The 24,105-nt window shown below is 36.2% G+C and overlaps 4 protein-coding genes across 7 annotated transcripts; 1 reads left to right on the top strand and 3 right to left on the bottom strand.

Moving 5' to 3' along the window:
• The first annotated feature begins 2,723 nt into the window (after positions 1–2,723).
• On the top strand, positions 2,724–4,241 carry LOC18022354. Its single transcript, XM_006404925.2, has 2 exons — positions 2,724–3,235; positions 3,665–4,241. The coding sequence occupies exons 1-2, from the start codon at positions 2,910–2,912 to the stop codon at positions 4,080–4,082; spliced, it is 744 nt and encodes a 247-aa protein (XP_006404988.1). The 5' UTR covers positions 2,724–2,909; the 3' UTR covers positions 4,083–4,241.
• Positions 4,242–4,505: 264 nt separating this feature from the next.
• Positions 4,506–5,989, bottom strand: LOC18022353 (F-box protein AFR). The gene has a single exon (XM_006404924.2). The coding sequence runs from the start codon at positions 5,777–5,779 to the stop codon at positions 4,682–4,684; it is 1,098 nt and encodes a 365-aa protein (XP_006404987.1). The 5' UTR covers positions 5,780–5,989; the 3' UTR covers positions 4,506–4,681.
• Positions 5,990–7,652: 1,663 nt separating this feature from the next.
• On the bottom strand, positions 7,653–11,373 carry LOC18022352. 3 transcript variants are annotated; one of them, XR_002900422.1, is made up of 4 exons: positions 11,234–11,373; positions 8,871–10,892; positions 8,183–8,241; positions 7,653–7,732 (listed from the first exon to the last, which is right to left on the bottom strand). XR_002900422.1 is itself a non-coding variant. In XM_024158577.1 (2 exons), the coding sequence occupies exon 2, from the start codon at positions 10,500–10,502 to the stop codon at positions 9,261–9,263; it is 1,242 nt and encodes a 413-aa protein (XP_024014345.1). In that variant the 5' UTR covers positions 10,503–10,892; positions 11,229–11,373; the 3' UTR covers positions 8,749–9,260. The 3 variants fall into 3 exon arrangements, 2 of the variants coding, with proteins under 2 accessions (XP_024014345.1, XP_006404986.1); XM_024158577.1 differs by lacking the exons at positions 7,653–7,732; positions 8,183–8,241 and having other exon boundaries at positions 8,749–10,892; positions 11,229–11,373; XM_006404923.2 differs by lacking the exons at positions 7,653–7,732; positions 8,183–8,241 and having other exon boundaries at positions 8,749–10,892.
• Positions 11,374–13,346: 1,973 nt separating this feature from the next.
• On the bottom strand, positions 13,347–23,178 carry LOC18022351 (ATPase 5, plasma membrane-type). Of its 2 annotated transcripts, XM_006404922.2 has the most exons (15): positions 22,989–23,007; positions 22,245–22,364; positions 21,892–22,128; positions 15,843–16,727; positions 15,661–15,765; positions 15,427–15,571; positions 15,177–15,335; positions 14,840–15,078; positions 14,723–14,755; positions 14,557–14,638; positions 14,318–14,478; positions 14,073–14,246; positions 13,809–13,991; positions 13,529–13,710; positions 13,347–13,443 (listed from the first exon to the last, which is right to left on the bottom strand). In XM_006404922.2, the coding sequence occupies exons 2-15, from the start codon at positions 22,350–22,352 to the stop codon at positions 13,347–13,349; spliced, it is 2,790 nt and encodes a 929-aa protein (XP_006404985.2). In that variant the 5' UTR covers positions 22,353–22,364; positions 22,989–23,007. The 2 variants fall into 2 exon arrangements, with proteins under 2 accessions (XP_006404985.2, XP_024014104.1); XM_024158336.1 differs by lacking the exon at positions 13,347–13,443 and having other exon boundaries at positions 13,525–13,710; positions 22,942–23,178.
• Positions 23,179–24,105: the final 927 nt, after the last annotated feature.

The following is a 24,105-nucleotide window of genomic DNA, read 5'->3' as shown; positions in this document are numbered from 1 at the left end:
AAAGACACTAACATTAAGGGTTAAATATATTTGGTAATTAATTAAATATAGGAAACAAAATAATATCTAAAAAAATGTTTGATAGTGTACCAATTTTAAAAACAAATTGCCTGAGGTAAAGCAAAAGAAGAAAATACCCTTTTGGAACAACTAATAGACTCAAGTTAGCCACATTTCATAAACAAAATTATCACTTAAAGAGATAAGGACGTGTTACTCTAATTGGTCTAATGATGTCCTCCATGTACACAAGTGTTGGGTTGCTTTGAAATGTATAAACTAACAACGTTTGAAAAGTTTAGGCTTGGAACATAAAATTTAGATACATAATTTTTTCTTTCTGTCCTGTATAACTTTCAGAAACTAAATTTTACTCCGTGCATTGTACGAGAGCTATTTATAATTTACAAATTTGTAATTTATTTTATGTTTTTGTTTTTGTTTAAAATAATTTTATAATAAATGATATATTTTTTTTTTGTTTGTATATAATTTGTTTCTATTGATTTATTTTTTCTAGTATATACATGAACGCGATTTCAAAAATATTATTCCAACATATCCAACATTCATATTAATTTGAAATATTATTTTGAAAGTACAATGATTATAATAACGTTATTATAATATATCTATTTATATTAATCTAAAAAATTATAATTATTAAAACATAATTATAATTTGTTCATTTATATTATTTATATATTTTATATATTTTTCTAAGTTTAAATATTAAAAAATTACTTATTCAATAAAAATATATAATAATATATTATTTTTATCTTTATCATTGAAAATATTATTTAAATTTGAATATTTAAATTAAATCTAAATTAATATCAAATTTATTATTTTTGTAAAAATATAATAATAATTTATTTTATGATTTTTGATAAATAATATAACATATATTTAAAAAATCTATAACAAATCTAAATTTAAATTTATTTTCGAATTTATTTTAAAATATAAATTAAAAAATCTATTGTTTTATTAGTATTACATTAAATTGACTTATTTAGTAACATAAATAAGAGTTATCCAAAAATAGAATAATAAAAAAATTAAGTAAATTATGTTATTCTATTTGGACACAAAACATACTTCCCTTTTAATAGTATAAGTATTTGATTGTTTTCTATTATAAATGAGATGATTTATCATTTACAAATTACAACAGACTTATCAAATTTAGTTACTTCCATTTCACGAAGCACAATTTCTTCCCATAATACAAAAATTTATGGTGGATAATTCTAGTTACACTTACACTACACTCATTATAAATAGTTTTATATGTAACAAGACTACAACAAACAATAGTTCTATATGAAATACACAACATAATGTTAGAATACAGCAAACAACTCTACTTATATATATAATACGCTTATAGAATAATATTTCACTAACTTTATATCCAAATATATAAGAAATTGCATTTTTCGAAATCAAATTCTATATCTGATGTAAAGAAAAATTAAATCTGTGATCAACCAATACATCAAAAAGTTTTCACATTATATACTGTATGGGCGCTGATATTAACATATATGAAAAAGAGAAACACACAAAGATCTGACTGGTATATATATATGTTAGATGAATAATAGAATAACAGTATAGTTGAGAAATTGTTGGCGGGACATATTGAATTGGATAAATTTTTTTACTATAAAATTGTAAACGCTGAAAAATACATTATGTAGAATGTAGATTGATCACATTTTATTTTTTCTAATTATAATTTTAACATATTAGTGTACATAGAAAATTACTTTTCAAAAACATGAAAACATAAAAAATCGATGAATAATTTGAAAACATCAAAATGTGAAAAATATACCATTCAAGTCCAAAGTATGTCATACCAAAAATCTTCTACTAATAGTAGATTAAGGACAAACCTAACAAATTTGTGATTTTAGAATACTACTTAATGCGTATTTTTAAAACCTAACTCAGCAAAGTAATTTGCTAATTAATGTAAAAATAATCCATATTCTCATTTTGGACCAGTCAAAGTTCTTGCTTTCGCACTAATCCAGCATTAGCACTCCCTCTTCCAAATCTACATTTAAAATATTTTCTTATCATTAAACGACATTGGTTTTAATTGTACTAAAAGTAAACGGGATAAGGTTTAATTTGTCCACTTGTTCTAAATTAATCATTCAGATACCTAATAGTATATTACTAATCTAATAGTTTCCATTTCAAAAATATAAAGTAAGAGTACACGAATATTTTTGTATATATTTTGACTAATTAATGCAAATCAGCATCTTCCTTGCAACCAAAAATAATCCGAACAATTACTTGATCGATCTGTTGAAGATTTCTTCCTTTTTCCTATATTTCCAAAATCCTTAAAATTAAAAACAAAATCAAGAAACATGTAAATAGTAACATTAATGGAGAATTGGATAAGGTTGAGACATGGTGTGATAGCGACCACCGAACTTTCGGTACAACGACATGATCAGATTAAACGGAGACAGTAACCCGAAACGTCCGGCAAAGGTCCGAGAAACAACCAATTAAAATTCGCCACATCATTAAGACCGTGTCAACCGTCAAAGTCGCCGTTAGCGTGTCTCGGACTATTCCATATTTAGAACATGTGCCTCATAAATAATACGTATAATTTATCCATACATACGTATTTTATACGATAGTTGTCATTATAAATAAAAATGAGAATTGATCCTTTCTCCATCTTTATTCCATTTTTCTCGATCACTGGTGTTTAAGCTTTCCTTTATTTTTTTTTTTTTTTCTGTTTATTCTCTTTCGTCTTCGTATCCCTCGAGGAAAATATTCCTTAACTTGCGCCTGTTAAAGCTCTTAACTTGCGCACATCGCCGGCGATTAATGATAATCTGATCCCGTCGGTAAGATCGTATTAAATGGAGGTTATGGTGGGTTCGTCGTTTAGAATCGGCATGGCTGCGTACGTTAGGGATCGTGGCGGCGTATCGGCGCAGGATAAGTCTGTTCCGGCGGCTCTGTTTTTGGCGGATGAAACAAGACGCGGTGGATCGCAGATCGGGATGGGATTGAGGGTAAGTAGTAAATCGCCAGATGAATCGTCGGAGGAGGATAGTCTATCGTCGATCGGAGAGAGCAGCGAAAACGAGGAGGAAGAGGAAGAAGAAGACGACGCCGTTTCGTTTCAAGAAGGAGGAGCACTTGATTCGTTTTGTTCCTCTTTAGAAGACTCTCTGCCTATTAAGTACGTTTCCTGTTTCTTTCATCAATTTATAAATCCTAAAAACAGAAAGAAAAAAATTACTAAATCAGATTTTAATCTTTTCGCCTGCAAAAACATATTTTTTTTCATATGACCAACTTGTAAAACTAACCAAAAAGTATCTATATTTGTGTTTTACTATGTTCTTGTTCTTTATGATTTAGTCTTTAGCTACCAAGTTTTGAACTTTTTAAGCAAGTTTTATCTGCTTTTACTCTGGTATGATAGATTTAAGATTCTGAATCTCAGTGGTTTGCTTTAAAACTTAAAACACAACTTTGGTAATGTTCAAAATGTCTTCTTTGAGTAATTTAGTTTGTTTTAGATTAAGATTCTGAATCTGAGATTCTGAGTAATTTGATTTAGTTTTGTTTGGTCCGACGACTGAAGAAAACATATTTGTTTGTTCAGGAGAGGATTATCAAACCATTACATAGGTAAATCGAAATCGTTTGGGAATTTAATGGAAGCGAGCAACATCAAAGCCAAGGATCTGGAGAAAGCAGAGAATCCATTCAACAAGAGGAGGAGATTGCTTATTGCTAATAAGCTAAGGAGAAAAGGAAGATCTTTATCAGCTTCACATTTCTACACTTGGCAAAACCCTAATTCCATGCCTTTACTTGCACTCCAAGAACCCAATGAAGAGGATCACAATGACGAGGACGATGATGGTGATGATCAAACTATAAAGTTGTTGGAGAAGAGGAAGATGATGATGATGATAAAGAATAAGAAAGATGATTTGATGGCTCAGACTCAAAGCTGTTTCTGTCTAAGTAGTTTGCAAGAGGAAGATGATGATGGTGGTGGTGATGATGATGAATGATCAAATTGGTAACATGTTTCTGTAATACTTAATATTAATTTGTTTTTCTCTTGTGAATTTGTTTTTTAAAAGGGAGATTAGAGATTTAGAGGAAGCTTCAGTGGTAAAAGATTTGATTTGTTAGGAATATTATTATTAATATTAATCTATTCATTATTAGCATCCTTTACGACTTTTTCTCTTGTCTACAAAATACGAAGTTCTTCATTTCTGTGAGTGGATAATCTTTAATCAGATGTTTCCACAAAGTAGTTGGTTTTAAAATATCTCTCCTTCACTAGAGGGTAAGCCGGTAAGGCTATCTATTAAAGTTGAAGTTTGAACAAAAAAAAATGAAAAAAAATATATTTGTAAGGCCAGAAGACGCAATGAAAAACCAACTTCACTTGAAAAAAAAATACTTTTACCCAACTTTGAAATGAAACCATTGTTGTACTTTGACAATGTATGCACTTTGTACAGCTAAACTTGAATCTTACGCAATGTAAAAGATGAAATGTTTTTGCAGAGTTCGGTTCGGTTCCCGATTTCGGTTCGGGTTGACCAGTGAGTAATAGCTTAACCAAAAAATAATGTAACAACAACACTCATCTTTGAAATCACGCGTAAAGCACGTGGCAACTAGCAGGTGAAAATTGAGTGCAAGCTTGAGGAGACGAAATTACCCTCCACTCAACACTGAATTCTCCGTTTTGCCTCTCACTCACTATCCCCTCCGCCACGTTAAGCCCACCGGCCACCACGAAAACCCGGTCGTCTACTCCCGTCACGGCGAAAGGACGCCGCATCGTCTTCCCGGGAAGCTTCTCACCACTCACGTACCTCCACGTGTCATCTTCGGAGGAATATACCTTCATCGGGAAATCCCCGTGCTCGGAGATCACGAACAGCCGCTCCCTGATCACTACGCTCACACCCGTCCACCCTTCCTTCATCCCGCCGCTCATCTCTCGCCACGTGTCTTCATCCGAATCGTACACCTGCCCCATCGGCGGGAACATAAAGGGCCAAGCCCATCCTTCCGTCACAAGCATCTCCTTCCCGATCACGGCGGAATCGTACTTGGCCAAAACCATCGGAAGTCTCGCCGATTCCGTCCACGTGTCACTCTCCGCATCGTACGATTCGACCGCCGTCGTCGCTTCTCCGATCCCGTCCAAACTCCCACCGACGGCCACGATTTTACCGTTTAGATTCCCGGAGACGAAGTAAGTTCTCGGACTCAACATCGGAGACGCGAATGACCAGCGATTCGTCAAGGCGGTGTAAACGACAGCAGAGCGCGTGGAATCGCCGCCGCCGAAGACGAAAAGCTTTCCCTGACGTGGAATCGACGCGCAGGAGAGCGCGTGAGGAGACGAGATTCTGGTGAATGAGTTTGGCATTGGAGGTAAGACGAACCAACGGCCCGATGCGAGGTCTAATGCTTGCCATTGAATCCTGGCCGTTGATTTGTTGAAGGCGAAGACGAAGAGGTAAATATTGGAGGAGATTGAGAGAGATTGCTTGGAGGAGAGGAATCTAGGGTTTGTGATTGTTTTGTTCCAGGAAGATGAAACGGAGCGGACAAGAGAATGGTATGGGTAAGGAAGACGAAGGAGACAAAGCTCAGCGATCTCGTTTGGTAAACCTGGGATCAAAGACTGAAACTTTGTTCTACTTTGTTGTTGATCGATGGTAGTTTCTGATTCTGCCATTGTTGTTGTTGTTGAGAAGATTTAGGAAAGCTGGAACCTTTATGGAAAAAGATGCAATTTTTTAATTTATGAATGTAGTTTGATTGATTGATGAATCGAAAGGTCGCCATTGGCATAATTGCATAAACACGAAAATGGGGAAGGTGAATGGACGAGGAGTGTCGAGGAACTCGTGTACCACATGAGTCCACGTTTGTGTCTGTGTGTATAGGAGGCAACAACTGATTTGTTTGATCCGTACGTTGAGATTAGTATATGTATTTATCTCCTAATCTAGATAGGAATAATCTACCTAATAGTTTGCACTTTGCAGCTATAGTTTCTTTAACAAGAAAATTACTAAAAAAGAGCAGCTTTTAAGATCTAATTTTGGGAAATAGTAGAGATTAGAGCTTGATGAATCAAGACATCATCAAGTATCTGACAGAGATGCAAATAAAAGAAACGTTTATAATGTTACTGATTAGCTAAATAGTGTGTGTGAAAAAAAAACTACTACTTAATTACTATAAATCATTGGTGCGAGTCTTTTTTGGTTCTTTCTTTTTCAATTTGGTTGGAACTTTGAGTCCCATGGACATGGAAGGTTCCTGGTCTGCAAAAGTTGAGAAGCAACTATTGACTCAGATAGAAAGAAATCTACATCTTCTTCTTCCTCATGGGAAAGTAGAAGTGTTAGTGAGGATGTTGCAGACATAGACGACTTTACCTTTGGATGAAATTTTAGACAACTGAAAGGGAATTGCTCGAGCAAAGAAATCAAGTTCCAGTTTTTGGTTTAAGCAAGAAAGAGTTTCATGCTTTGGATCTAAACATCAAGCAATCTCAATTCTTCCTGTCTCTTTGGAGTTGTTTTCTGATTCATTCCTTAGCCGGTGAAGATAATTTTCATGGTTAAAACTAATATGGGATATCTATAACTCAACACCATAAACTTTTGGTGTTAATGCTTCTGCAGTTATCCCCACAATTCAATAGGATCAGTCAAACAAAGACATCAACCTCATATCATGAGCTGAAATTAACTTTTTGGGTTTAAACCAATACTTTCCTACTTATTAGCAAGAACAGCTTATCATGAACACAATCACACAGGTTTTACTTCTGCGTGGCATATAATCTTCAAAGACCAACACCAAAACATATAAGGTTCATCTATTACTTCATTTGTTAGATCTTGAGAAAAAAAAAGTATAACCCAGCATAAATATATATACCTGATATCTTCTTGTTTGACTAGTCAAGTACAGTTATCAAAATACCTGAGAAGACACCCTCAGGTTACGAGTCTTATCGCCAAAACACAAGGAAAGTGCCAAATGTAGCATTTTTCTGCCTCCTATCATTATATTATCCTTTAAGGATATAAGTAAAATCAAGCCTCTAAATGAAGAAAATTCAATGATACAAGAGCAAGAAAAGGGCCAATCAAGGTTCGGAAAGTCTTGACCAATTTGAAAATATCCTTTTAGGTTATTCTGATCAGGTATGGGAAACTTAATGAAATGTTCTTAACGTTAAGAGCCACCAAACACAAGATATATAAAACCCAAAACTCTCTCTCTTTTTTAGAACTCAATTAAAGTACTAGTACATAATTTGGAAACCACTAAAGATAAATCCGTCTAAGTGAAACTTTCTAGAAATAGAAAGCAAGAAAATGGAAAGCCTATATAATTTCTAATCCACGAAACAATAAGTTACGTATCAAATCCAATTAGGTTTCCATTTACACGTGATGTTTTGATCTCTGTGATTCTAAGGAAGAGTATACAAAAAGAAGATGAAGTTGGAAGGTTACACTGTAAGCTGCACATGTATCATGTGCAAGAGTGGTTCCAGAGGATGAACTCGTGCTCCATTTTTCTGTGCTATCTTCTTCTTCATCATAAGCGAAATGCTGATTTCTTTTTCTCCTCTGTTTTCGCCGACTTCCCGTTTTAGTTCTGTAAACTATAAAAGCAGGAACGATTACAGAACAGTTCATCTGAAGAAGAGCAAATTATCATTACATAAATCTCTGGAAATATGTTGAAAGCAAGGAAGATTTGTTCAGCATATCTCTGGATACCAGAAGTGTTGTGCAGTGAAAAGTAAACGACTCAGGATGTGTTGAGCATGCCAGTATCATATCTAAGAACTCTACACAAGAGTAGCCTCATATGCATATCTCAAAACATATTCTACACTCATCTGAAAGAAACGATCGAAACAACATGTGTACTAACACTCTAACCAGCAAGATTTTTGTTTTCCTGAAGATAAGAAAAGTCCAGAAAAAAAAGAGTAATTTTCAGGGAATTCTAGGGTAAATGGTCGCAGTATAAGAAAATTGAGAAGCATTTTCATGGTGGCACAAGTACAGAGATACAACAAATGTACTAATGTTCAAGAAAAACTCACCAGAAGATGACTCCTGTGAAGTTATCTTCCCACGAGTGAGACTTGCCAGAAGATGACTCCTGTGAAGTTCATTCGCCAAGTTCTTCTGAGTTGATATCTTTTAACACTGCCTTATAGAACAACATATATTCTAACTAAAACCGTAGATATCAACCTCGTGGAATATGTGACACAACACAAGTTTGTATCTCATAATAAATCTTTCGACTATAAGAACAAACACGATCCAATCCAAAACTCAACCAAGTGAGCATCATCATAAGAAAAAGCAAAAGATCCCAACCGATATTTGACAAGAGACGACAACACGTAATGCTTGAATAGGACAAGAAGGTGAAAATATGAATCCCTTAGCTACAACATCAGATATTTTCCCTTTTATAGCGACAGATTCTTGAGAAAAGCTTTATCAATTCTCCCAATGCATTCCATTTACGAAGGATCAGATGTCCAGGTAAAGTTTATATATAAAAACTTGCATGGTAAGAGCAATAGACAGGACGCAAACAGCAGTAGAAAGCCAAGGAACAAGGCAATATTTTGTGGACTTCGAAGAAAGGGAAAATTTTCATTGAAATGAGAACAAAGACGGATGTCAAATTTGTTATTAAGATATGAATTCTAAACAATGCTAAAGCCTAGGTTACATACAGAGTAAACTGCAGCTATTACATGATTGACATTGTACCTTGAACCGACATAATAGCACAGTATCTCTGCAAAACTCTCTCCCCAATTCCCTTATTGACCTCGGGTATACACACAAAGCTCGAATCTCTTTGAAATTGCCAATTTCTTGTAATCTTACAACATGACAACCAACAACACGTATCTTTATACGGTTCTTTGGGTTTAGTTGCATTATGAAATAATTTACTAACCTGCTCTGAGTCTGATGCTGCAGGATCATAATGATGTGCTTCTCAGCTCAGAACTCATAACTTCATCTCTTTCCGTTCCATCTTGGAACTACACAGTAAAAATCTTTTTGGCATACAAAATTTGATTGTCCCCTTTTGGACAAGAGCAGGCTGAATCAGACAATATGTAACATCAACACGCATTCAGAAGGTTTCTTTCACACCTCGAAGTCTTGTTCCTCGAAAGACCGCATGGAAATTCTCTCTCGGAGAGTTGGCCAGTTTTCGCCAAGCTGCTGTGAATTTAACTCCATGGCAGTTCTAAAATCAAGCAGAGACACGGAATGATGATCTTGTGTTATGTCAGGAGGTCCATTCGGAGTTTGTATTTTCAAACTGTTACTAGGCCAAACACCATTTACCATCTTGCTTTGACTCTGCTGCTTGTCTAAAGTTTGTTTCCCGGGATCTCCATTTGTGGATCGAGCTCCAACCAAATCAACGCAAGATTTGATCAGCCTCTTTAGATACACATCCAACATGCTATTCAACGTATTAGCACACTCCATCGAAACCCCTCCAAGACCCTGTGCTATTGCAATATTCTCCATCCTTTTCTTTAGCATCTCTGTGTCTGGTAATCCAACACTGTCTTGGCAACTAACTACGTCAGAGCTGGTTGAAACCGGAACCGTTCTACGTGACCCACCGACACTAGCTGAACAAAATGGTATCCCTAGAGGTGCAACCAGAGGACTCGTTGTTAGTTCTAGCCTAGCCTGCTCCTCTTGATTCTCATCATCTCTCGTAGCCGCTGTTGCAACCTGATCTTGATTTGGTAATCTCGGTTTTTTAACAGGACGAAGAAATTCACCATCTCTTTCATCAGGAGCACATCTGCCTGATCTTTGATCATCAGATTGACTCACATCCCCGTTTTCCATACCAACACTACCTCTATTATCTTCTCTACATATTGGCTGATGCAACATGTGTTCAACCTTCCCATTTGAGCCTAGTGGACTATCTCTGATCTTCCTGTCACGCATTCCAGACCTGACTTTCCGCGGAGAGATGGGCAAAACCCCGTTGGACCAAACAGGATCATTCTGATTAGTATGGTTTGGGACTAAAGATCCACTTTTTTCAGGACCATCTCCTTTACTCTGACAAGCATTCACCCAAGGTTTGGTCTGATGACCGGTTTCTTGAACACTTGGCGGGGACTTGGCGACAGTTGCGTTTCTCAAGATTGAACGGATCAACTGGTTGTGTATAGAGAGATTCTCCCTCCCTAACAGCCTAAAACACGTCTTATCAAACTCGCTCTTAGTAAGCTTCTGACTCAGAAACCTGCCTAGGTAATAAAAATACCTTTTCGATTTTTCAACCCCAATCTTCTTCACTATATGACCTTTCAGTTCACCAAGATTAACCCTCTGATCTTGAGAACGTTGCATGATTACTCTCACTTCTGTATCTAAAAGAGTAGTTTTTCTTCTACACCAAAAACCAAAATGAAACAGAGTGAGTGCACACAAACGCACTCTCTCAGCTTCTATTGTCCTTCACACAAATGCAAAATTGGAAACAAAAATCCAAATCCTTGAATTTAAGCTCTTCCTTGGCAAATCCCAAATCCATACAATGCAAAGCCAATTCTCATCTCCTCAAGAACCAAAACCCTAGAGATCATATCAACAAGCCACTTCACACAAAAGGCCTCAGATTTCAATCCTGCTGATTCGTTATTAGTATCAATTATTAAAAACCCAAGCTTTAGGTCACCAAATCACTTCCCTCTCGAGGAAGAAACAGCGCAACGAGCCTCTTCGCCAACTTCACGGAAACTGCACCAACAAAGAAAGACTCAACATTGTCAAGCCCAATTTGGAAGCTAAAAACTTGGGAATTTTCGGAATTTAATAAGAGTAAATCGAGATCAGTGAAGTCTGAAAAAGATCCAAGCTTTGGGAACAGAGCAAAAGACACGAATTGGGTAACCAATAGAGGAAAAAAATCGAAATTCGAATTGGAGAAGGAGCAAGCAAGGCAATGAGGAGCGAGAGGAAAGCTTATAAGCAGGAAAAACAAGTGTTCAAGATTGAATTCGCGACCTAACTCAAGCAAACGATTGACCAGAATTTCAGACAAATAAAAACGAGACAGAAGAAGTAACTTCTGACCAAACCTAGAATGATTCTTCTCCGGTTCAGAACTCGTGTTGTATGGCTTCGAATCTCGTCTGGATTCTCCTCGTGGCTTTGAAGTATTGCCGTCGGATTTGAATGTATGAGCTTTTCGCTCTTCTGTGTGTGTTAAAAGCTTCGATCGCTGCTTATTGGGTTTCCTTAGTTTTCCTTTTTTCTGTCTTAATTTTTGTTTTTAGTTTTTCCTCTTCTCTTTCTCTCTCTGCAAACGTGTTCTATTTCATCATTTTATTGGTAATTAATTAATCAATAGGTTTCCACTTTTTATTAGGAACTTTAATTAATTTTCAAATCTGTTATAATTTAAGAGTTTCGGCGCTTGCTAAATAATATTGATATATAGAAATGATTTGTTTTGTTTATTTTTTGCTAAAAAACAAAAGAAAGAGTTAACTTCAATGTGATATTGTTAACAATTGGATTAATTTGTCATATGAATATATTGAATTACAAAGTAATGGAAATAAAAGTTTCAAAATTAGAAATTAACAATTGATCATCTAAAATTTTTATAAGCTCAGGCGCGGGAAACAAACCACAATCATGTTATTAGCAGATAATTCGTTTCTAAAAAATTACAAACCACAGTCATATTATTTTGTTTATACAATATTAATATACACACACTTTCTCCATCATTGGATTTACTGTTGTTGATATGATAACAAATATAGTCTTTGGTTGTTACAACTTCAAAAGTAAAACTCATTATCTTAATCTAAACTAGATACTACATACTAGTTCCAACTTATAAAATGAAGCCACAAACTGTTTGTGGACAAATCCTAAATAAGCCAAATAGGTTTTTCAATTAAGGTTAACAATCGATCCAAAAGTCAAGTTTAATCCTTATATTCCTTATTATGTCTTGTTAATTGTTTTATAGAAAGAAGATTCACAAACATTCATGCATGTATTAAAATAGAAAGTTGACGTGAGAACTGAGAAGTGACAAGTTATTTGTCACATCTAAATAATAAATAATTTAAGTGATATCATTTTAAATTTTAGTTTACCAGCTGAAGATGATAACTATAGACAAAACTATATTTTATTCAAATTTACTTTAACAAATCAATCTTATAAAATAACATTTAATTTGTAAAAGTGAATATTACTGTCCTTTTGGCTATGTGTACTTGGGAGAAGTATACGGCGGTTCAACCCAACAAACCAATCTCATTCTGATGTCACAAAGAACAAAAAGTGCTCCAAATCCAAGTTTTTAAATACCAAATTTTAGTTTCCCAATTGTATGAATCCAAATCTTGTCAGCTGACTCATATCTTGTTTTATGCAGTACAGTGTGCAAATTTTTTTTAATATTCATTTATGTGTGTGTATATATTAATTTTTATAAGTATGAATCTCTATCCAATTTTTTACCAACAAAATATTAATCCAATCATAGTAAAGGAGTAAAAATTATCATTTAGTATCATCCCTTTTTGCATAAAATTTTAAATTTATCATCAAATATTTTAATGATTTTTTTTGAAAATATGTGTTAAGTAATTGATAAATTTTCATTAAGATGCTGAATAAATATAGATCTAGTTTAGATCTTCACTTTTGTTGTATCACTCATTCAAGTTTCTAGGATTTTAATTTAATTTCCTAAAAGGCTAGCTAAAACTATACAAAATCATTTAAGTATTAGTTTACTATTTATTTTATTTAAAAAAACCCTTCAAGTTTAACAATTTACCATAAAAAAAAAAATTCCCAGTATCCACTGCATAACTTAAACTAATTAGAATAACTCATAATGCCCTCCAAACCATTGATATTGTAAGTTATTCATTTCATATCGAATCAATTATGCTCGATCTTATTTTTCAAAAATAAAAAAAACACATTTGTGAACTTTCCATAAACCATAAACTAAAAAGGTAAGCAGTTACAGTTACCAACTCAACAGTACAAAAACCAACGATCCTAAAAAAGCATTGAAACAAGGTGTCTTTATGATCTTCGACAGTTAAAAGACAAAAGATGGTAAGATTATACACCTACACAACTTTGTTTTTGTTTCTAAACTAATAATAACTTTAAAAGTGACCAAAGTAGATCAATTTGGTTTCACAATCAAACTTAGACTGTGTAATGTTGTTGAATCGTGTCAATGTCAAGTCCTTTAAGCTTCACCACTGACTCTACTTGTCCTTTTAATGTGTTTAGCTCTCTCAGCCTGCACATATCATCAAATCCACATTTCATCAAAACCAAATCGGGTTCAGATCATGTATGATTATGATAAGTGATTTAGTTTTTACCTGGCAACCTCAGCTCGGCGTTTGGCCTGTTCAGCGATCTCAGAGAGCTCGCTGTAACAATTCTTTTCATTGAAGATGTTGTTTGTCTCAGGTGGTTGAAGTCCATGGAGGGTTCTTTGAGCTGCAGCCCATTGAGCTTCTCTTTCCTCTCTACCATAATCTTTCTTCGTCGTGAAGGCAGTCTGTTTTTATTACATACACGGAAAACAATATATAAGAAGCCAAGATGCACAGGTTGTGATGTGATGGTTTTTTGGTATTGGTAAATGGTAATCGATACCTTGTTGTCAAGAAGGTTTAACCAAGCTTTGCCACTCAAAATGTAGCGGATCGCGAATTTGAGTAAGTCGAGAGGGATGTAAGTTATGAGACTGTACAGCCAGATCACTCCAGCCCATCTCCAACCTACTCCTTCTATCCGCGCAAAACTCCAGTTCGCATAAACCGCAATGAATGTCGCCACCTGAGAAAGCCACCATGAGCTTCTTGTTCTGTTTCTTGTGAAGAGAGTTTTAAGGGCAAGAGAATTTGTTATATTATATACCAGTTGAGCAATGAAAAATGCACCAAGCAAGAGATGACCAGGGCGTTCAACGTAGGACCAGCTCCGGGATCTGGTGACGAAGATGAGAGCCTGACTTATGATGCTAACTTGTAGATACAGTGCAGCCATCATTTGTTCAGGACGTTGACTCAATGGTCTCACACCAAACTTGTTCTACATAACCCCCACAAAGAGTTAGCTTTTTGAGCTGGCCTAGAGAAGCAACTGAGAATAAGAGTATATACCGAGAAAATATCAGTATCTTTCATCGCCCAGAAGAAAACGACGGTCATCAAGGCCTGATAGCCTCCAAATACGACGCCGGTCGAGAAGATTTCTATGAGTTTCCAGCTATCTGGCTGTGGAGATGGCTTCACCCTGTCCTTTGATATTGTCAAGATTGTTCCTATAATTAGCAATACTTTTGTTAATTTTATGGATTATTCACTATTATATCCAGTTATACTCTATAATGTGACCTCACCGTCATTTAAGATTGCCATGATCAGGACCATGAAAGGCGCGAAATCGAACTCCCATAAGAGAGCAATGAACATGAAGCCAAACTGCAGACATTGAGGAAACTTTACATTATTATTGAAACCATTTCAACCAAAGGAAATCTCGTGAGATGTACCAATTACACTTACCACGATACGTATCGTGATTGAAACCGCATAAATCTACACAGAAAAACAAAATCAAGGTTGGATTTAGTGAATCAGTTAATGGACAACAAAAAACAGTGAGAAGACGTTTTAACTCACAGTGTAGTTTTTCATTCTTTGGAATATGGCTCTACTAGCGAGCACTGCACTAATGATAACGCTCAATCCAGGTTCTGTGAGAACGATATCAGAAGCTCCTCTTGCAGCATCAGTAGCATCAGCAACAGCTATACCAATATCTGCCTTCTTCAGAGCCGGGGCATCATTAACACCATCTCCAGTCATACCACATATGTGCTTCCTTTGTTGCAGCCTACTTACAATCTCATACTTATGTTCTGAGATTTTTCACGCACCGGTGAATCCATCAGTAAGAATCTGGACATGTATTAAAATGTGCGGTTAAAGAATAAGCCTTCTATTAAAGCGAGAATACCTGGAAAGACTCCAGCAAATCCATCAGCCTTCTCGATAAGTTCATCAACAGGACCCAAGGAGGAATCTTTGTCTTGCCCGAGCAGCGCAGAAGAATGATACATGTTCGTACCCATTCCAAGCCTGCGACCGGTTTCCTTCCCAATTGCAAGCTGGTCCCCTGGTTTCAATGAGAAGGGCAAGCTAGTTTCAAGCAAAATATAGTGCAGAGAGGCAAGGATCAACTCAATAAAAAATTGTGTGATTCTTACCGGTTATCATCTTGACATTAACACCGAGGTTTAACGCCCTTCTGATTGTCTCGGCACTGTCATGTCTCGGAGGATCAAACAGAGGTAAAAGACCTACAAGTTGCCATGGACCTCCAGAAGCATCTTTCTTCTTCTCAGGAACTTCCTGCACCAATAAAGTCCATATGAGAACACAACGAAGACACAAGGACACAAGAAACATCACGAGAATGTATAAATAACCGAGAACAAAACCTGTCTTGCAACAGCCAAAGATCGAAGTCCACGCTCAGCAAACTTATCAATCACTCCATGAGCTTTCCTCCTAAGATCTTCCTTACAATTGCAGAGGTTTAGTATCTGCCAATGAAAGATCATTTAGATCGTTAGCCAAACATGTGACTTGAACAACATATCAAAGCTCGGGTTCACCATACCTGCCCAGGAGCTCCTTTGCTAGCTCGGTGCCAACTTCCATCAGAGTCTATATAAGTCAAAGCGGTTCTCTTATCCACAGGGTTAAAAGGAAGGAAATGAACCTCTCTGACACCAACTCGAGCTTCTTTTGGATCAGAAAGCATTCCAACAATGGCTGCATCAATGGCATCTTGATTCTCAATCCTCGAGGCTCTCGCAGCCAAAAGGATAACATGTTCTTTATCAACCCCTTTCGCAAAAACATCCACTAAGTTCCTATCAACGGTAAGCTTATTCAACGTGAGGGTTCCAGTTTTATCACAACACAGAACATCCATACCCGCCATTTCCTCGATCGCAGTCATCCTCCTAGTGATAGCTCCTTGTAGAGACAATCTATGAGACCCAATCGCCATCGTAACAGATAACACAGTAGGCATAGCGATAGGAATCCCTCCGATCAACAAAACGAGAAGGTTATCGATTCCGTCGCGATACTTACGGCGTTGAATCGGATACATCACGAGGAGCTCGACGATGATTCCTAGGGCAATCGAGCAGATGCAGAAATTCCCAATCGAGGTAAGGACTTTCTGGAAGTGACCGGCTTGGTTCGTGCTGTCGACGAGATGAGCTGCCTTGCCGAAGAATGTGTGGACTCCGGTGGCGATGACGATGGCTTCGATCTCGCCTTGTTTGCAGGTTGAGCCGGAGAAGATTTCATCGCCGGGATTTTTGGTGACGGGGATTGATTCGCCGGTGAGAGAAGATTGATCGACTTTAAGAGGATCGCCGTCGAGTAAACGCGCGTCGGCGGGAATGATGTCGCCGAGCTTGACGCTGATTACGTCTCCGGGAACGAGAATCGATGCTTCTTGTTCGCTCCATTGACAATCTCTTAGCACCTTTACTCAGATACAAAAACAGCATATGGCAACTTTGAATTAGTGTGTAAATTAATAATTAGTTAATGATTTTATTATCTTCATTTGATACTTCTGGCTCAAATTGAATGGGAAGAAAAGAAAATATAACCGTGAAATTCTTTGAGAAATAATGCAAAAACTGAAATTCTGTAAAATTAGGGATTTTCGAATTTAATTGGTTTATAAATTTATTGGTGTAATAAATCATTAACAAATTAGTATGTAATCTATCTATTATATTAAAACAGAAGCATTTTTAGTGCTTGTTTCCAAACATTTTTAATTTTTTTTTTTGACATCTTAAATTAATTAAAGCATGGTTTAAACCGGTTAAGGTCTTACAACGAGATCAACGAGTGATCGTTTTGCTAACTCGTCTGCAGTGACATTTGCAGATCGAGGGATGTGCTCAAAGGATGTGGATATCGTGGTTTCACGCTTGCCAGATCGACCAGCAGATCCAAGGAAGAGGAGGCCTTGATTGACACCCGTTGGTGGCAGAGTATACCAGCTCTTTGAAGCTCTAAGTCCAGTGACAAAGTCCGGTATATAGGCTGTATCGATTGAGAATTTGAAAGGGGCCAGGATCCACACCGATTTTGCGAAAGGACAGTGTAGAAAGAGATGGTCCGTCGTCTCTCTCTCTCTACAGAACACACAAGATAGTGAGCCCGATAAGCCGCGTGATTGAAGATTTGCCCCTGTAGGTAAAGCATGCTTCACCACTTTCCAGAGGAAGACTTTGATCTTTGGGGAGGTTTTCCTGTGCCAGACGTCTGAATTCCAGTTGACTGTGGGAGAGAGTTCGAAGCTATTTCGTTGTTGTCTTCTAGCGCATAACGCAGAGTAGTATAGCCCGATCTCGTTGTGTAGCGGCCGTCTTTGGTCGGTGTCCAGATGTAGGAGTCTTCTCCTCCCCACTTGCTCGTTTTTATACTGAAAATTTCAGCTGAGTGATGTGGGAGCAGGTTCACAACTTTGCTTGTGTCCTAGGAGGTCGTGCTTTCCGTCATCAAATCACTCACAAGCCAGTCTTTCGAGAGATTTGTTGCCGGTCCGATGGGTTTACTTGATACGGCGTTTGAGAGCCATGCTTCATCCCACAGCCTTGTGCTTTTTCCATTTCCAATTGCTTTTCCCACATTTTCTTTTAGGAGGTCTCGACCAATCAAGATTCCACGCCATCCATGAGAGGAAGATAAGGGTGAAACGGCCTGGAGGAGGGAAGAGTTGTGATAGTACCTGCCCTTAAGGACTCGAGCCAGGAGGCACTTCGGATTAGTTAGCAGTCTCCAGCTTAGCTTAGCTAAGAGGGCGTCGTTGAAACATTCAATGTCGCGAAAACCCAGTCCCCCTTCCTGCTTCGATCTAGTGAGTTTTGACCAGGCTAACCAGCACATTTTCCTCTTTTCAGGGTTTGCATCCCACCAGAATCGCGTAAATGCGGATTGGATTCTCTTGCATAAGCTTGCTGGTAATTTAAAACATGACATGGTATATGAAGGGATGGCTGAAAGAACCGATTTCAGCATAGTGATCTTTCCTGCAGAGGAGAGGTATTTAGAAGACCAGCTCACAGCACGTTGTCTGATTCTGTCAACAATTTTGGTGAATAAGTCTTTCTTCCTGCGTCCAAAATGTTCAGGTAAGCCCAGGTATTTTCCTTGGCCACCCTCCGACGTGATTCCCAACTTCTGCTTGACTCGTGTTTTGATTTCTGGTGGAGTTTGGCTCGAGAAAGTGACTGATGATTTTTGTAGGTTGATCATTTGCCCTGACGCTTCTTCATATTTCCTAAGTATGATCATGAGTTCTTCGCATGCTGAAGGGGAGGTTTTGCAGAAGAACATGGTGTCGTCGGCGAACAGTAAGTGATTTATCCTTGGGCTCTCTTTTGCAACTCTAATACCCGAAAGTTTGCCACTTTTTTGGGAATTTTTGCACAGACCAGACAGGACTTCTCCGCAGATGATGAATATATAAGGTGACAGCGGGTCACCTTGTCTTATCCCTCGTTGTGGTAGGACATACCCATGTGCTGAATCATTCACAAGGTAAGAGTAGGAGACGGTTGTAATGCAAAGCATAATCCAGTTTACCCATTTTGTGTCAAAACATAGTCTGAGGAGAGCTGACTCAATAAAGCTCCATTCCAATCGATCATAAGCCTTGCTCATGTCGGTTTTAACAGCCATTGAGCAATGCTTTTTTGCCTTTGATCTCTTTAGGAAGTGAAGAGTTTCGTGAGTGATCATAACGTTATCGGATATTGCTCTGCCAGGAACAAAGGCTGACTAGGATTCTGAGATGATGGTATCAAGGATGGGTTGAAGGCGCTTAGTGAGGATCTTGGAGAATATTTTGTAGAGGACATTGCACAAGGCAATGGGGCGGTAATCAGCGACCGTTTTTGGTGCATTGTTCTTTGGAATCAGCCTGACGAAGGTATGATTTATGGTCTTCGGGAAGTCTCCTGTGCAAAAGTAACTTTTGATTTCTTTTGTTATTGCAGGTCCGACAGTATCCCAGTTTGTTCTGAAAAAGGACGCAGAGAAGCCGTCTGGGTCCGGAGCCTTGTCCGGATGTATGGAAAACAGGGCATCCCGTATCTCCTTATCCGATGGATCAATCGTAAGGGCATTGTTCATTTCCTAGTGACCAGAGGTAGCAGAGCTTGGTCTACAGTTTCTTTGAAGTTTATTGTTGTTGCTTTGGATGAGAAGAGGTCTTGATAGTAGGTGCTGATGACATCAGCGATTTGTTCTTCTTCAAACCATGGTTTGCCTTCTGAGTCCTCAATGACGGAGAACTTGTTGACCGCTCTTCGACCTCTTGTGACAGCATGGAAGTAACTGGAGTTCTTATCGCCTAAGCATAACCACATGGATCTACTCCTTTGTCTCCAGTACTCTTCTTCCTCTCTATATGCTTTTTTTAGAGCAAGGTTGATCTATGAGATGAGTGCTTCATTGTTAACAGGGGAAGTCATGGCCTCCTCAAGTTTTTGTTTTTCGGCTTCAATAGTTGTCTTATTATTGATGTGCTGGTCCCGATTCCATCTGGAGATTGCTTTTCTGCAGGTGCTGATCGTTTTGAGTCCAAGCCTTGGTTACGAGTTTTGTAATTTCTGGGTTGTTCCTCATTCTCCTGTCATATCTAAAAAGACCTCGTTTCTTCTTTGACAGGAGCTCCAGGAAAGTGATTAGTGGTCGGTGGTCTGATCCCTCAAAACTCAAGTAGTTGCAGCGGCCCGAGGGGTACAGTTCTGCCCACAGGCTGTTCGAGATTGCACGGTCCATGCGACAATGGACTAGGTGGGTGTTCCGGACTCCTCGCCAGGAGAGACAGTTTCCGCTGTATTTTAGGTCGAAGAGGTCGCATTGGGATAAAAATGAGCGGAATTCGCAGAATGAGCCCTCTGCTCTAGGTGGTTCGCCCTGTTTTTCAGAGTTGTCTACAAGCTCGTTGAAATCTCCCGTTAGGAACCAGGGTAAGTCTCTTGAAGTGGCCCTTGCTGTGAGATCTTCCCATATTTGCTGTCTTTTTGATTGATTTGGTTCACCATACACAAAGGTGGCAATGAAGTTGTTGTTTTTGTATGTGAAGTATTGATATAGTTCTGACACGAGTGTAAGATGCTTAGATTGATGGAGGAGTTCCAGTACAGAGCTAAGCCCCCTCCCCCTGGACTATGCGGAGAGACTAGGTATTTAGACTGGTACATCATAAAATCAAGTTTCGTGTCTACAACCGTATCAGAGTTTTTGGTTTCCATGATGAAGAAAATGTCCGGTTTGATAGATGTGTACATCGACCGGAACCGCTGGACTGTTGTGGGATTCCCCAACCCACAACATTAAGTTTTTTTTTTTAAATTTTATTTTATATATAAATTTAATTTTGAAAATTTGATATTAATTTAGATAACTACAATTCCTTAAATATAGCTTTTATTTAATTTAAAATTTAAACTATTTAGTTTTTGTAATTAATTAAATTCTTTAAAATAGATATTAATTTAAATTTCTTTAAATATAAGTTAAATTTAATTTAACAAAAAAAATAAATAATATTTGTAGAATAACACATATGATTAATAAATATTTTACTATATTTTTAATCATTCAGATTAAAATTTCACATATTGAAAACTAATAAATATTAATATTATATATTAATTTGATAAAACGGTTTAAGTTTTTTTTTAATTATAATATTATGCGGGTTAGGTTATCAAAACATGCAATATACTAAGAAAAAAATTATTTCAAAATTAGTAAACATTTATATTATATGGTAATATGAACAGGCGGGTTAGAATTATTACTTTATAACCACGATCATTTTCAGAATAATAGAATGAGCGAGTTAGAAATTTTTTTTGTAATAACGGTCATTTTTTTATTAATAGAATGAGTGTATTAGAATTATGTTATTATGATCATAGTCATAATAATACTAAAAAAATTTAAAAAAAATATATATCTAAACAAAAAAATTATTTATCACTTATTAAAAAAATTATATCTATAAAAAAATATAAATTGCATTACAAATTTAGATTTATAAAAAAAAATCTTGTGCGGATGCACGGGATAAAATCGAGTTTCCTTCTTAAATCACTAGTGTACATGCAGTTGCCGAAAAATAGAAACTCACTAGTGTAAAGTTTAATACACATTTGAGGATTTTTGTCAATTTGAAATTTGTATTAGATTTATTGACATCTTCATTGGAAATTTTTTCAGAATTCAACTAAATCGAACCTGAAAATAGTAAGAGTTTGTGATGAATAATAACATACCAATTTTATGTGTTTTCAAAATATTCAATAAATTATCATGTTTTTTTAAGAAAAAAAAATTATTCACTATTGATTAAAAAAGTATATGATTCTACTAAGACAACATTTCTAGAATTTTTTAATTATATTTATGGAATTTAGGTATAATACTTCTGATATTCAATCATTCAACTATTCAACTATGTCGTTATTTCAAGAATCATCTACCATATCTAACAATATTGTTCCAACAAACAAATTATCATATCTAACACAATTTTTTTTCACTAAATCATAAAGTTGTGTTAAGGGAATTAATTAGAAAGTGGAAAGAAATTAAATTAATTGGGTTTGTTAAACCTTTGTCTTGGGGGCTAAACCGGCCATGAGGGCTGCTGCAGCATTACCGGCATTGTTCTCCTCAATGAAACTAATGGTTGAGTTAATGAACAACAAACAAACTATCCCCACAAAGTCTTCCCAATCCGGTGGCCGTCCTCCTCCGTTCGCCAGAGCAATCGCCACCAGCGCCGCCGCCTCCATCACCCATGACAATGGGTTCCACATGAACCCTAAAAACTTTAGAAACTTGCTTTCCTGCATGTTACCCAATCACAAACATTCATTAAAAGAGTGTCACTAATGTGTGTATGTGTGTTTTTTTTTTCAAAACTAATGTGTTTTTCTTATAAGGGGAAAGTTTAAGAAGGAACCTTCTTCTCTTCGAGCTTGTTGGGACCAAAGAGGTCGAGACGGTAAGAAGCTTCATCTGATGTAAGACCTTGTTTTGTGCATTTCAGCTCTTCGAACACTTCCTCCATTGGTATTCGAACCTATTACTTACTCACCATTTATGTTATTGTTTATTTTTCGTTTTTTTAAACTTGAATAATTTAGTTTCTAATCAGAAACAAGTTCTAGCTCGAATGGGCCAAAAATATAAAAACAGTTGCTTAGCTAGCTAGGTAAAGCATAGTTATTTAGAATACGATCATATTTTTAATTAGAATATTATCATATATGGTTTTTTTCAAGAACGTTAGATCTCATAAGGAAAAGAAAAACGTTGTTTTAGCATCTAAAAAAAAAAACGTTGTGAAATTTTACTTTCTTCAGGAGAGAAAGAAACAGATAATTTTAGGTAGGCATGAATATAGAAATCTAGAAGCACATGATCTACCTTCGTATTAATTGTGATTCGAATCCTGTAAAGCCATGCTATGAAGCCTAGTTAGAGAGTGTGACTCACAATAAAAATCAAATCACGTTTTGATAAAACTATAAAAAATGGAGTGAGGCGAGTTTGAGTTAATTAATTACTATATATATATATATTGTATGTTTTGGAATTAGCCGGGCCAAAGATCAAATACATAAAAACAGAGAAAACAAAAAGAAACATTTATTTACCAGATCAACGGATTCATTCTTGATATGGTCGAGGTCATTGCCCTTACCAGCGGAGGCTGCCATAATGACGCCGGCAAAAAAAAAAAAGACTGAAGAAGAAAAATAAAGGAAAAAAAGGGTTTAAGGTTGTTATGACAAGAAGAAGAAAGTGGAGCAATCAGAGGTATTTAACTATATATAATCTTTATGAAGATAAATCCGGCGATTTGGATTTGGAATTAAAACTTCAAAGACCTAACGAAAATCGGAAAATGTGAAGTGTGGAATTAGGCTTATATGAGGGAGGCTTGTTCGTGTGTGCGTTTTTGGTAAATGTATCAGTTCACGAGTTCACTTCTTTTTCCCTTTCTATTATTTTACGTGGTATTTTTTTTCTTTTTTTTCGTATGGCATAGTTTTTGCTTTTGGCAGCTACAATAGTTATTTTATTTTCTTCATCATGTATTTAATTTGGCACCAAAAAGTGTTATTTGTTGCTGTAATTTCCCTCTTAGTTATCTTTCTATAAATTGTTATTTACGGAATATCATAATGGTTAATGCGGAAATGTTTAAAAGAATCTATTTAATTATTTATATTGAGAGAAAATAAGTAAACTATTGAGAGAAAACAAAGGGCAGGACAGTTTAATTGTATTCCTAATGTGTATTTTTTTATATATAAGTAATGATAACATTTACGAAAAAAATTATGGTAGAAAAGTAGTGGCCTGTAACAATAATCTGAGAAGTTGTGGGACAAAGATGAACACCCAAAGGAGAAACTTGTGAAAGAAGCAACTTTATTTTTTCTCTTCTTTAATGAGTTTCTGCTTATGCATTTTGCATGAGAATCGTCTCTCTCACCCACTCATGCAAAAAATTTCTTTAAATTCTTCAATTTTTGTTGGAGATACACAATAAAAGAAACAATAATTATAAAAGATGGTGTTTGTTAGTTGAGTAATAAAATAACTTGACAGGATATTAATATAGATACGTACATTATCATACACGTATGGACATAAGCTAAAACTTTTGTTGGTTGATGAGTATATTTGTAGTTGTTATCTTATCTCATAATCGATTTTGATGATTTTTGACTTACGTCTGTTCATGTAATTTACTTTATAATTTTGTACTAACTTTTTTTGGTCCCATCAGGATATGAATTAAATGATGATGT

The sequence above is a fragment of the Eutrema salsugineum genome, unplaced genomic scaffold (genome assembly GCF_000478725.1).
Source record: "Eutrema salsugineum unplaced genomic scaffold, Eutsalg1_0 scaffold_15, whole genome shotgun sequence".
Taxonomy (NCBI): Eukaryota; Viridiplantae; Streptophyta; class Magnoliopsida; order Brassicales; family Brassicaceae; genus Eutrema; species Eutrema salsugineum.
This window is presented reverse-complemented; position numbering and strand designations above follow the sequence as displayed.